This window comes from Juglans regia, chromosome 6 (genome assembly GCF_001411555.2).
Source record: "Juglans regia cultivar Chandler chromosome 6, Walnut 2.0, whole genome shotgun sequence".
NCBI lineage: Eukaryota > Viridiplantae > Streptophyta > Magnoliopsida > Fagales > Juglandaceae > Juglans > Juglans regia.
Window position 1 is genome coordinate 2,359,190 of NC_049906.1, and position 14,965 is coordinate 2,374,154.

The window sequence follows — 14,965 nt, forward strand, 5'->3', positions numbered from 1 at the left end:
ATCAGTGGAATTGTAGAAAATAAATAGAGATGAATTAGACTTAGAAGCATGAAAAACAAGGGACAAAAGTTTATTGCTTAATTTAAAGAACCAGGCTCAAGGGATTTGTTTAAGTCCATAGATCGATTTCAACTTACAAACATGTGTAGGGTAATCAAGATTTGCAAACCCTGATGGATGATGCATGTAGACATCCTCCTCTAAGTCATCGTGTAAGAAAGTATTCTGAACATCCAATTGATGTAACGGCCAGCCAAAGGAGATGGCAATAGAAAAAATGAGCCAAATTGTAACAGGTTTAACAATAAGGCTATATGTTTTGCTGAAATCAATCTCAGCTTGTTGATGAGACCCTTTGGAGACAAGACGAGTCTTGCGACGCTCAAGGGAACCATCAACAGGACGCTTGGTCTTGAGAACCCAATTGGACCCAAGACTGTTAAGTTTAGAGGAGTATGGAATCAAATCCTAGGTCTAGTTATGGAGAAGATCTTTAAATTCGGAAGCCATGGCAGCTCTCCATTCGGGATATTTGGAAGCCTCAATGAAAGAAGTGGGTTCTTCTGGTATGGAGGATGAAATCGAAGTAGTGAGATAGAGAGATGGTTTTGGTGGTGGCCACGGGACAATTCTATCAGAGCGAAGAAGAGGGCGGTGGATATTATGTTTGGAACGTGTGGCCATAGGATGGACAAGAGGTTGTTGAGGTTGCAGAGAAGAGATGAATGAATAGGAGGGTTGCAATGTAGAAGGGTTATCGTGTGAGGAAGATGACCTAGCTGAAATGGGTATGTGAGTTGGGTTGGGTGAGGAGGGCAGCTGTGGTTGGGCTGAATTAATGGATGCATGAGATGAAGTGGGCTGGGGTGTGGAGAGAAGCCTAGGAGAAGAATGTGAGGGAGAGACTAGTAATGGAGCTAGGATTTAAGGGAGAGTTAGAGTGCGAAAGTGGGGAAAAATACCAAAGGCCCACGGGCTTGTGGATTTAAAGGAGCTGGGTTAGTGGATTGGACTGTAGAGAATGGAAAAACAGTTTCTTGAAATTGTACATCATGTGAGACATAAGTCCATCCCGTAGGAAGATGAAGACAAAGGTATCCTTTATGATTTGGGCTATAGCCTATGAAGACACATGGTTTATACCAAAAATCCAAGTTGTGATGATTAAATGGTCGCAAATTGGGCCAACATTGACATCCCAAGGTACGGAGAAATTTGTAATCTGGAGGATGAGGTAAAAGTGTTTGAAAATGGAGCATGTGATTAAGAACTGCTGTTGGCATTCGGTTTATAAGAAAAACGAAAGTCAAAAAGGCATCAGCCTAATATTTTTGTGGGACAAAAGCATGGGCTAAGAGAGAAAGCCCGGTCTCTACAATATGTCGATGTCGTCGTTCAGCAATGCCATTTTGGGCATGTGAGTAAGGACACGTCACTCAACGATTAATACTAGTGGATTAAAAAATCTTATGGAGCGGTCGAAATTTCTCACCCCAATCAGTTTGAACCGAAGCAACATTGAAAGAGAAAAATTTATGAACAAATTTTAGGAAGGCTAAGAAAATAGTGCAAACATCTTATTTGGATTGAAGAGAAAACAACCAAATATAATTAGAAAAATTATCAACTATAGATAAATAAAAAAGACAACTAGTGGAGGAAAGCACAGGCGCCAATCCTTAAATATCAAGAAATAAAATATTAAAATGCTTGCTCGACCGAGATGAAGAAGAGGGAGTGAGACTTTGCTTGAGGACATGTAGAGCAAGGAACAAGTCGGTCACTATTTGTAATAGGAAGCTAAATTTATTGATTGTAAAAGTAGTTATGCAAGTATTTGGATGGCCAAGGTGTGAGTGCCAAATTTGTGGGGATGTACGTTCACCTATCAAAGTTTGAGGTAAAGGCTTGGAATTCACAAGATTCGACACAGTTGAAACATCAGTGGGCAATTCATAAAGCCCATTCCTAATGTTGCCCCGAAGAAGAGCTACTCAGGTGTGCAAGTCCTTCACAAAGAAAAAATTGGAGTAGAATTCAAAGAAAGCGGAATTATCAATACAAAATTGACGGACGGAAAGTAAGTTGCAAGTAATGGAATGAACATGAATGAGTTTGTGAAGAAGAAATTTGCCAGAGGGAAAGTGCAAATGTGCAATCCAATGTTTTGTATAGGGAGAGTTTATCCATCTCCAATACTAACTTGGTTGAATCCATGATAAAATTTAGCATCCAAGTTAAGATTCACAAAATCAGAGGTGAAATGGTTTGTTGCAGCTATGTCCAGGAACAAAGCACAAGAAGTAGAACCAGTAGAGGGCACAAATGTGTAATGAGCCGCAAGAGAAAGAGGTGCGGGGGCTTGATAAGCCTGGTTAAATCTGTGATAGCAAGCGATGGCCGTGTGACTAGGTTTGTTACCAACTTGCCACACTAGTCAACTAGCTAGCTAATTGTAAAATTGGGAGGAGCCTCCTCTGCGACCTCCACAACCTCGTCTACCACGATAGAACTTGAGCAAGGACGATATCAGAGAGGGAGGCATTTATAGATGAGATAATAAACTGATCTTGCAAAACTCAGTGAGTGTAATCGGGGTTCAGCAGATTATCAATGGTGGGAGGAGGCATTTTGATAGAGTCATCGACAAAGCCAAACAGCCGATGAAGCTTAAGAAATGGTACGATCTATGCTTTCCAGAAGAGATAATTATCAATTGTGAGTTTAATAGTGATGAAATGTGTAAAAGAATTGATAATAGTTGGGGTGATGGGGGGTGGGTGAGAAGAGGTGGAAATTTCTGAAGATTCTAGGTTGGCCATGGTATTTTGTGGTGAGGAAGATGGACGTTAGTCTTGTAGTAGCTCTGGTACCATAACAACGCAAATAAATTTTGAAGGGAAAAGAGAATGCAGTGCAGGTATTTGATAAAATGCCTCAAAACAGTTCAAGTTTTCATTCCTTCTTTTTTGTGTTTGTACACACCCATGCACAACATTTCTCAGCATATTTATACAAACTTTAGAAAGAGAAAACAAATCACAATCCTTTTGACCACAAAGTTCACATCACTCATTCGATTATGCAAGAATAGTCTACAGCTAGGCCAGACGTAATGCTATGATTTGTGCTTGTAGGATTCTTTTCTAAAAGCTGCAAATTCTGATAGCTCCTCTGGTTGTTGCACCATCTTCTGTGAGTATGCTTTTGTCATAACTTCTACTTGAATAATGGTTGTCTTAATATTCATATAACTTTTTTAATATTATTCAATAAATATTATAAAGACATCCTCATTCCAACACTATCGATCATAGTTGGAATGGGGACCACACGTGACGAAACATCAACGACTGCAAATTTTAATGGTGGCAATGATCTTGAGGATCAGGAAAGATCAGTTGACAAGTATCACAATGACAAGTAATGGTAATATGCAACTATGCATGCATGAAAATTAATTAAGATTACAATAATGGCATGCAATTATATGCAGATCGAGAACATGACAAAATTCTCTTATATATAGAATTTGATTAATATACGATAATTTAGTTATTGTTGATGCAGCTCGATTTGGATGTATACTTTAAAAAATAAAAAATAAAAGAATCTTTGTACCAATTAAAAGCAACAGAAATCAAATATGTAGAATTATGATGAACAAAAAAAATGAAATTTGACAATATGGTGACACTCCTGTGAGAGTATTTGTTCTACAAGTTGATGATGGACAAAGAGAATTGAGTGAGTGCAATTGTGGACCAATGACTTCTATTTATAAGCCATTATGCACCGGTTGGTGAAGGGCACAACTATTGGTAACTCAATGGTTGGCAAATGACACAACTTTAAGAAGTGACACAACCTTTTGACTAAATCAAAATGTTGTCTTTTGACATTTCTTAATCATCACCCCATGAGAACCATCACCATGGAGAGGGTTTCATTTCAAGGGATACATCATTTGGTGATCACACTCCTTAGAATTATATCTCTCACTTGATCACACAAAACGATGATGATCCAGTGGAGTATTTTACCTTGATATTAATATAAGATTTTCACTACTCAACTCTCATCTGCATATTCTTGCAGATCGCTATCAGAGAATGACAAGCCTCTACGTGTACACATTTTTGTCATTACCTTGTCTGACTACACTCTTTACCATATGTGTTCACACTGATCACATATTATGGGTGACTTCCTTTCACTAAAAATTTAATGATCGACATCAATTTGTTGTGATTAGATCAATAATAGATATCCTTGTTACAGTTGACGACTTCAGCCAAATACATAACACATGTATCGACATGCACTACATTTTCGTTAAGTACTTCCTTTAGAGACAATTTTTTAGACTTTCCCTAATCACCTTATCAGCGACTTTACAAATGATCGACCAATTATTTAGTTAATCATCTTGCACTGAAATTTTATTAAGTACTTACCGTAAGGTCATTCTTGAGATTTTCCTTAATTACCTTATTAGTGACTTTACAAATGACCAAAATTTTTATTTGAGTATCACCATAACTCCAATTTTCTAGGTATTCCTAGAATTTTCTGAGTTAGATTTCTCTCAATCTCATTCTAGTCACATGTTCTATGAATTTCTCCAGATAATCATTTGGTCATCAAATCTACACCTCTTTCCACTATATCTAAAATATAGTGATAATGCACATCAATGTGTTTTCCCTTGAAACTCTGTGTTCTACTTTTTATCAATGAAATGACAGACTGATTATCACAAAACACATTGATTAGTTCTGTAGACGTATCCAAATTCAAGTTTTCAACAAAGCGTTTATTCATACCGCATTACTCACTGCAATACTACAAGCAATATACTCTGCTTCTATAGTAGACTTAGCAACACAGATCTATTTCTTACTTAACCAAGAAATTGTTGTTCCATCAAATAGAAATATATATCCAATTGTAAATTTTCTATCATCTACATCACTTCCAAAATCAGCATCACTATACCCGATTAATTCTAGATCACTAATCCCAAAATACAATTTCAAATTTTTGGTATCTTGTAAATATCTTAATGTACGCCTCACTGCTTGTCAATATTCCTTACCTGGATTGGATTGATATCTGCTTACCAATCCTACTGCATGACAAATATCTAGCAAATATCTGGTCTTGTACTTATTATTGCATACATGAGGCTTCCCCCAGCTTGAGCATAGGGAACTTTATACATTTTGCTTATTTGCTCCTCATCTTTTGGGCACATACTTTTATTTAAAGTATGACCTTTGCAAACAAGCGTACTTAGGATTTATAATTTTCCATACCAAATCTTTTAAACACTTTTTCTAGATATTTTTCTTGATCTGAATATAACATTTTTTAATTTTTATCTCTAAAAATTATTATACCAAGAACATAAGCGGTTTCACCCATGTCATTCATTTCAAATTTAGATTTCAAGAATTCTTTTGTTTCATTCATCATATCTAGACAATTACTTGCCAGTAATATATCATCAACATATAATGATAATAATGTTAATTTATTATCATTCTTCCATATGTATACACAATAATCTAGTGGACTCATTTCATATCCTATTTCCAAAATGGTTTGGTGAAACTTCAAGTACCACAGTCTTGAAGATTGCTTAAATTCATACAATGACTTATTCAACCTGTAGACTTTCTCTTTATGTTCTTTAATTTGAAATCATTTTGATTGAATCATAAAAATATCCTATTTTAATTCACTATTAAGAAAAGTTGTCTTTTCATCTAACTAATGTAATTCCAAATTCTCCTGACAACAATAGACATGATGATCCTTACGGATGTGAACTTCGCCATAAGTAAATACGTATCCACAAAGTCTACACCTAGTTATTGAATATATTCATTGGCCACTAACCTTGTTTTATATATTTCCAAACTATCATCAACTTTAAATCTTATTCTAAGAACCCATTTACAACAAATAGCTTTTCTATGTTTTGGAAGATTTTTTAACTCCCAAACATTATTTTTGTTTATCAATTCTATTTCATCCTTCATGATCTCAAGCCATTTATCAGAATCGATAATATTGATTGCTTCAGATTTTCATGATCATTTTCCAAATTTTTCAAACTGGTATTTAGTGCATAATGATCTTGAAATAATGTCGATGGTCGTCAGGTTCTTTTACTCCCACTGTCTCTAACATCAATACCTGAATATTGATTTTCATCTGACTTTCTTTTATTATTTTGTATTTGAATAATATCAGAATTTTCATTGTCAAACTCTGTGGAAATCTGTTGATTTTCTAAATCATTTAATAAATCTATTTGATCAACTAAAGTAATTTTCCAAGAAAATAACATCTCTACTTTCTATCAATCCTCTTTTAAAATGATAAAATCTATAGTCACTTTCGTTTTCAACATACCCAATAACCTGCATTCTCAGGTTGTACTTTTCAATTTATCACTTAGTGACCTTATGATAAACATTTGTTCCTTACAATCCCACACTTTGAGTTTACTTAAATCTGGTTTATTTCTTGTCTATATCTCGTAAGGTGTAAGAGGTTTTGCTTTGGTTTTAACTTTATTTAATATATATACCACAGTTGATAATGCTTCACCCCAAAAATGTGTTGGTAAATTAGCATATGTCATCATCAATATCATCATATCCAATAGAGTTCTATTACTTCTTTCTGCAATGTCATTTTGTTGAGGTTTATATAGGATATTATAAATGTGTCTTATATAATTAAATTTACAGAAATCATCCAAAACTTCAAATTCATCTCATCTATCACTATTCAAACCTTTAATGGGCCTATCCAACTGGGTTTTTACCTCTACTTTATATTCTTTAAACTTTTCAATTGCCTCAGATTTATGTCTGAGTAAATAGATATACCCATATCTTGAATAGTCATCAGTGAAAATAATAAAGTATTTCATTCCTCTATGAGTTTTAGTTCTAAAAGGTCCATAAACATTAGAGTGTATAATTTCAAGTAAATCTATGGATTTCCAAGTTCTTAAAAAAGATTTACTACTCATTTTTCTTTTGATACATGGTTTACATATATCTAAATTATCTAAATTTATTTGTAGTATTAATCCACTTTTACACATTCTAATAATCTTATTTTTATTTATATGGCCTAATTTTAAATGTTATAAATATGCACAATCTATATATATATTCAAATAATCATAAATATGTACTTTATTAATATCAACATTTAGTGCATGCATATTGTGATCTTTCACACCTTTCACTAACACATTACCCTTACTTATTACAATGATTCCAGAATTAAACTCAACTGTGTTGCCTTTCTGATCTAGTACAGACACTAATATTAAATTCCTACGAATATTAGGTACATATAATAATACATCACTAATTAAAATAACAGAATCATTCACTTTAAATTTACATGTATCTTGTCCTAAGACATCGTAGTATGTGTTGTTGCCCATATACATTTTGTACTCTCCTGTTTGTTTATCTTCAAGTTTGACAACCATATCTATGTTCTGGGGTATATGTCTTGTCACTGAAAGTCAACCCACCATGAATTTGATGCTGGTTTCACTAGAATTACTTTTGAGACTGTTATCACAATTTCCTTACTTTCTTATATTTTTCCATTATTAGGACATTGTGATTTGTAATGTCTTTTCTTCTCACACTTAAAACAGTTTACAGTAAATGGGTGACTTCGTTTCTTTTTAACCATTTTTTTTTCTTAAATTGTTTTGCCTTCATCTTATTTTGTGCAGAACATTTGTCCAAAGCCATTAATAAATTAGATGATTCACTATCTCTATTCTTCATCTTCATCACTTCTCCTTCAAGTACTAAAAGTACTGGAAACGATCTCATTGTTATTTCATTTTCACTATGTGTTAAAGAAGTAACAATGTGATCCCAAGATGAAGGAAGATTATTCATGTAATTCTTTTACAATTAACTACATTTGAAGTACATGATCGTCAATGTCATCATTCTCTTTCATATCAGTTCAGTTATACTTATCCAATAATAATTCTATATAAGTATTCGATCTTAAACCATACTTTGTCTCAACTGCATCTATAATTTCTTTAGCAGTTTCATAGTTTTCGAATAGATGAATAATGTAATCATTCATACAATGTAAAATTAAAGTTTTTGCCCATGCGTTGTGTTCTTCCCATTTATCTTCACTTAATACGCTGCTCTCACTTTCATTCAACCCATTTTCTACATTTTCTAATGGTTTTAGTGTTGTTAATGTGTATAAGATTTTTTTATGGGTTAGAAGAAAAATTATATGCCTTTTCTAGACCCGAAAATTTCTTCCATTTAGTTTTTCTATCCCCGAGGGATTAATACTTTTCTTTGGTGCCATAAATAATGAACCTTAAAAATTAACAACAAAAATAATGTAGAAATAATAAATGTGTTCTATTGTAAATAAATTAAATACAATAGTTCAACTATAAAAAATTAAAATTATTACAAATTTAATAGTAATAATAATCTTTAGATTTAATCTAAGCTGGCAACCTCAAAATTCTCCTATTATATTTTAAATAAGGAGAATATTGAAACTGACGCTCCGATCCAGAATTTCCAAAACCTTTCCTCGATGTTTAACCTTTTCAAAGAATTTTTGGCAATAATCTCGATCGACATGTGCTTTGTAATGTTTTGGCACGAAATTTGGAGCACAACGACTTTTGAACATACCAAATACGACTTGAAATAATCTCAAGCAGTCTGAAAAGCCAAAATTGCCCTAAACCGATTCAGAAAATCAAGTAAACCAGTTCAACCGGTTCAAATCGGGTCCAGAAGAAAACTGGCAGTTGGCGGCTCGACTTGTAGCTCGGCTGGAATTGGGTGGAACAACACCGTTTGAAGGCTTCTGTTTCAAATAATCAGCCAAAACGACACTATCGTTTGGCACTTCTTTAGGCTGAAGCCTCTGAATGACTATGTCGTTTAACCCTTTCTGATTTGAAAATATATGATTGTTGGACGAAACGGTACCGTTTCTCTAGGGTCTTCTTCTTCCTCGTGTTGGATGTTTTTAAAAGTTGAGAAACTGGTATCTTCAACTTAGGTCGAAGGAGTATTTCAACTTGCCAAATTGGCCATATTGGCAAATTGTGTATACGTACAACGTAATGTATATATAAGATCACTTCGATCGACATGCTGCATGCATTAATAACTGTTCCATCCCATGATGTCTACCCATCACATGGCTGTCGTTGCATGCATGCATGCTTCGTGCAATATTTTGGTTTGGAGTTATCATTTCTCTTGGGTTTGGCAAGTCTTTTTTTTTGAATGAAACATACTCATCTCATTAATAAATCGAAGTTACAAATGTGACTTATCGATACAAGAAATTTCAATACACAGAAAATCCAGTTATAAGCCAACTAACTCAACAGTTCTGTAGCTTCCCCACACACAAATACATTTGCGGTGGACATTGTCTTAACTTCTAATCAAACTTTCTCGAAACAGAGAAAGCGCTCTGTAAAAACAGAACTTAAAGGTCATCTCTATCCTCCCAGGGAAGCAGAGTACGAGACACTGCTATGGACATCAAATCCAAGGCCTATTCCTATTTTATTATAACTAAACTAACCAACAACTATCAAAAAACCACATTAACAACTACAAGACCACAAGCTCTAGTGAGACCTCAGACGACACGCCCACCGCAAGTATCGTCATTTCGAGCTCTGGTAGAACGAGCACCCAGCGTACATACAGACCACAACAGCCCGGCCGTATAACCACCGGCCGTAGCATCGCCCAATACTCTCGAAAGCCTTACCCCAGATTACGTCCGATCTAAGGCCCAAACCTCACTCAGCTCAACAAAAGCAACACCAACATAAGAAACAAGACAAACTACAAAAAACTGAAAAGGACAACAATCATATAAACGAAACAAAAGACAGTACAAAAAAACAAAACTGATGAACAGTAGACATTGGTCGGCATTGTTTCGTGCAGAACTGTTCACGCTGGGAGGGAAGCCGACGGTCAGACTTGGAAGACCCGGAGCCAGCGGTTCCACAGCAACCGAGCGTGGTGTCGGTAGAGGGTTCCTCGGTGGCGCGTGAGGGTCACGCGCCAACTCTGTCTGGATTTTCGTCCCGCGCGTGCGGTCTACGCGCCACTCCGATGGACGCCGGATTTGGAGGTTTTGAAGATCGGTGGCTGGGCGTCATACCGGTGGGGCGCGTGTAGAGAACTGGTGGCCGGAAAGGCTCGAACGGCTATCCTCCCTTATTCGGCCAAAGAACATAAAAAGAAATAAAAACACTACACAGAAGTTAAAACTAGACAGAGAAAAGGGAGAGGACATGGGGAGGGGGCGAGGAGCCGAAGCTCCCACCCCCTTCAGCAGATCTGGAGGTTTTGGACAAGTTAGGAGGTTTTGAAAGAGGTTTTGGACCGAATCGCAGTGTAGTTTCTGGGCGTGCGGGTATCCAAACTAAACCTTCGGGTTTGGCAAGTCTTCAATGGACCTAAAGGTCAAGCACTCGCATATATTCCATCCTCAAAACCTTAATGTTTTTGAATCTCACGGATCTTCATTTATTTATTTACAGAAATATTTTTTGATCCGCTATATAAAGATTATATAAAAATAAGCTCACAAACTGACATAGTTTATTGTTAATATATGGTACATTCGACCAAACTCTTGGTTAGCCTAAACTAAATTAAAGAAATGATCATTAATGATATTTCAATGTATTGCGTTCTTATGGTATTTTGACAAATATATTTTTAAAAAAATACGTGCAACCTCCCCTGGTAATTAATTTCAAGCAAATCGGATCAAGCATGAATATTAGAATATTACACTGGAGTTGAAGGAATTAAAGTTGAGTATCATGTATTAGTGTTTCAGCCCAAAAAAGGTGTCCAAAAGCGACTGATCTGGTCCCCCAGCTCCTTCGTGCGTGCCATGGAAATTTAGCTGCAGCATCCCTGCAATGGCCAACAATTAAAGGGAGGGGAAAAAAAAAAAACACTACTCATAAATAATAAGTCATTGTAGTACGTAGTACATTACTTCACAAATCATACAACCTTACTATAATAAAAATAATATTTATGACGAATTATTTACGATAAAAATGATATTTGTGATGAAAATAAATTTATTTTAACGATAAATATTTATTTAATCAGAAAATAGCTGGCATCAAATAAATAGGTTTCTTGTAGTGTCAATCTAGCTTCTAATTCATGTATATCTATATATATCTATTGATATGAGTTGAGTTGAGTTGAGTTGAGTTATGAATAGTAGTATTTTATGAATTTCATTAAGATGAATTTAACTTTTTTAAGTTAAGATGAGTTTAATTTTTTAAATTGAAATATATAAAGTAGGTTGAGATGAATTTAATTTTTTTTTATGAGAAATTGAAAAAGTAATAGATTTCATCAATAATTAATTTGAGATGAGTTGAATTGGGTCAAACAACCAAACACGACCTCATAGAGTGGCGAGCCTAGATCCTCATGTTTCTCTATGGTAACATGATCGATGTTTTCTGTCAAATAAATTTTCCATCCTTTGGTTTTATTGTTTTTTCTTCTTTCATAGATCGATGGGATTGAGCTAAGAATGTTACGTACGTACCTTCTGCGAATCTTGGGTAGCGTTCAAAGGTATCGCTGATTGCCTTCAACAGTTTCTGCATGCAGATTTATACAGGAAATGATCATGATCGACAACAGACCAAGTATATAATTATTAGTTCTAACACAAATTTAAGAGAGGCAAGAAACTCATTATAAATAATATTGATCCATCCATACCAGTAATAAGTCACCAGGTTTTACTGGAAATTCTTCAACACCTGTTATTTTCCTACATATGTATAATTTTCTCATCAGCCAGAAAATTTCAGAGAAAATGTCAACTATATATTAATGATGGTAGAAAATAGTACCTAATTAGGAGCTTTCCCTGAACTTCTTCACATTCAAAGAATCCACAACCAGTCGAAAAGGGTATTTGTTTGCCTTTCCATCCTATGAGAATTTCACGGTTGATATGTATTCAGATGAGTCAGGTAATAAAATGCAAAAAAATTCATACCAGAATCGTTGTGGGCTTCTTTGCATGATCAGCTTCCCAGACCAGCACAAAAAATTAGAGGCTTGGACTTTTTTTTTATTGGCCAAAAAGGAGGGCGGCACCTCCGTTATTCAAAATCCTCACTTATAGCGGAGGGAAATCGTGGATACAGAAAACAAATCAAACTTAATTTAAACCCAAAATTTAAACTCATTTAGAGGCTTGGACTTGGACTTGGGTTAGAAACAGAGGCCTAAACTGACTCAACTGGCCTGATATTCAATTCTGGTGATCAAGATTTTCTAGGAGTGATCTTTAGCCTCAGATTGTAAGCTAGAGAACTAGATAATTTAATATATTTGATTAGAATAAACATACATAACTCTTAGAATGTTTTTTTTAATCTTAAAATGTACTAAAAAGTGTTAAAAATATTTAAAATAGATTGGATTAATCTTACATCATTTACCACAAAAAAAAGGAAAAAAGGCCAATTATAATCTATTCTTTGTGAGTTGAATTTTTATTTTTGTTCATTAATTACTAGCTTATGTATTGCAATTTTATGTACTCAACTTGTAATTTTACTCTCTTTATATATGTAAAATATGAGAAATTGTAAAAAATAAAATCATTAAAGGTAATAAGAGTAAGTGCTGATGTAATTCATACTTAAATGAGACCTTTGAACTTGTAAAATTAGTGATCAAGAGAGGATATTGATGTGACTATATAAGATTAAATCTAGATAATTCTAAAATAATATTAAATTAATATATACATGTTTGTCAAAAGTGATCTAGATGTCACTATACTCTGATCTTCTTGTGGCCATGCCAAGACAATCCACTAAAAGGCATCAACTTTTGGTCTGGTAATTAAAGACCGCCCAACTGTTGATAAAAATCATCTCAAATTGTCTAATCAAGTTTCAATTATATGCAGGTCTGTCAATAAGATTCCCCAGGAAGCAGATCAGAATCTTGTCCAAATGGACAATATCCCACCCAAGTGGACTCTGATCAATTTCTATGCTCTACAATTCATCCTTGGATTTACATACTGCTGGAAAGATTTGGGATAGATTTGTTTTTTTTTTTTTTTGTTCTCTCTCTCTCTCTCTCTCTCTCTCTCTCTCTCTGTGTTTGAATCAAATGATATTATGACAAGAAAAACTAAATAAATTACCTAGATGCCAAAATACACTAGCAGAATAATTCTCTCCTTCCTTCATACTATCCACAACCATATGAATATGAGGTCCCATTGCATCCTTAACGTTGTGCAGGAAGTTTTTAATATCCTGTACATGCCCACATTGATGGTGTTAATGTTTCAAGATTGTGATGAGATTTATCATGCATTTTTGCTGCAATTTATTGAATCAAGCTATAGAAGAAGACAGGAAAAGAAAAGAGAAAATAAAATACCTGTTTTCCTTCAAAAGGGATGTAAAAGAAAAGGTCTTGATATACACAATGATCTGATAGGATCTGGTCCAATTTCTCATCCAATTTTTCAGTTTCCTCGGAATTGATGGCTTGGTAAAACTTTTCGATTACGTCCACTGCAGAGGGAATTTGAGGTGACAAAGGAGCAATCCCACATGAGCCGTCATCACTGCCGCATACTCTCCATTGATATTCTTTGCTGTTTTGAAAGATAATTCTCGAGTTCTTCTTTCCTCCTGGTGATAGTTGATGAAATGTGCGTCTGAAACTAGTGCTGTGATGGTTAGTGACTATGTTTCTAAGATGTCTTGCCTTGCATGGCTTGGAAACTGAAAACGTAGTGAAGCTGTTCTTTGAACTCAGGCAATTTCTTGTACAACATTGGCCCAAAAAGGCCATGGTTGAGCGGTCAGAAGATCAGAGAGAGAGAGAGAGAGAGTGTGTGTGTGTGTTCGTGTGTATTTATCATGTCAATTGCTTGTCATAAGGGCTGCAGCTGGCCTGCAACTATCTGCAGCATTCCAAGATTGCTAACCAAGGAAGGAATAGATGTTAACCAATTGTCACAAGAAACCCATATGTGCTTTTCTGAAAAAAGTACTATATTTGCTTTTCCATTGAGAGGTTGACATTGACAACTTCGATTTTTTTTAATCACATTTTCTCTTACAGGTTCTTTTCTTTTCTGTTTTTTTTTTTTTTTTCCCTTTTTGGTTAAACACTTCCCTTCTTCCTTGGGTCTAGGAATACCATTCTACTCAAAAGGAGAGTGCACACAATCATTGGCATTGTGAGCTGTAGCCTGCCTTCTTCATAGAATTGAAAGCAATGCATAATTGGGTTCAAATTGAGAGGTGCCTGGCCCAACATGATCCTCCAGTGATTCAGGTTGGGCTCCTTTCAAACATTGGGTTTTTGTTCTTCTGCAAGATTACAATGTAGAGATTAGAGCTCCAATGAAATCCAAGTACTGACGTATTACTGATTCATTGCAGAAACTAGAATGAAGGGAATGCTGTAGCAACTTCTTATCATGAAGTCATGTAAATTTCGTAACTGAAGCATTAGGGTTTTTGGTCATGTTTGACTATAATATAGGTGTCAGCATGCCACTAAACACATCACTTATTGCGAGGCCTATTATAAAGAGTTAAAACACTGATACTTTTAATCATCCGTGTCAAAAAACAGGCTTGTAAGTAGATTTTTCGAAAATAGAAGGAAAATAGATTGATAGAGAGAGAGATTGATTGACTTTTGATGATCTTACTGTCAACTCGCTCTCCAATTGGAGTATAGATCAGTAAGCCATATTTTTTGTGAGGGAAAAGATGTTGCGGAGTTTCTTGCTAAATAGGGTTCGGGGGTTTAACTATGGATTGGTTGGGTAACCGGGTTCCGTTGAT

General features: G+C 35.0%; 1 protein-coding gene across 1 annotated transcript; it reads right to left on the reverse strand.

Annotated features, from left to right (window-relative positions):
- Positions 1–10,660: 10,660 nt before the first annotated feature.
- LOC109005385 lies at positions 10,661–14,110 on the reverse strand. Its single transcript, XM_018984308.2, has 6 exons — positions 13,539–14,110; positions 13,297–13,411; positions 11,981–12,062; positions 11,847–11,898; positions 11,668–11,722; positions 10,661–11,006 (listed from the first exon to the last, which is right to left on the reverse strand). Exons 1-6 carry the CDS (start codon positions 13,956–13,958, stop codon positions 10,915–10,917), a joined length of 816 nt encoding a protein of 271 aa, XP_018839853.1. The 5' UTR covers positions 13,959–14,110; the 3' UTR covers positions 10,661–10,914.
- Positions 14,111–14,965: the final 855 nt, after the last annotated feature.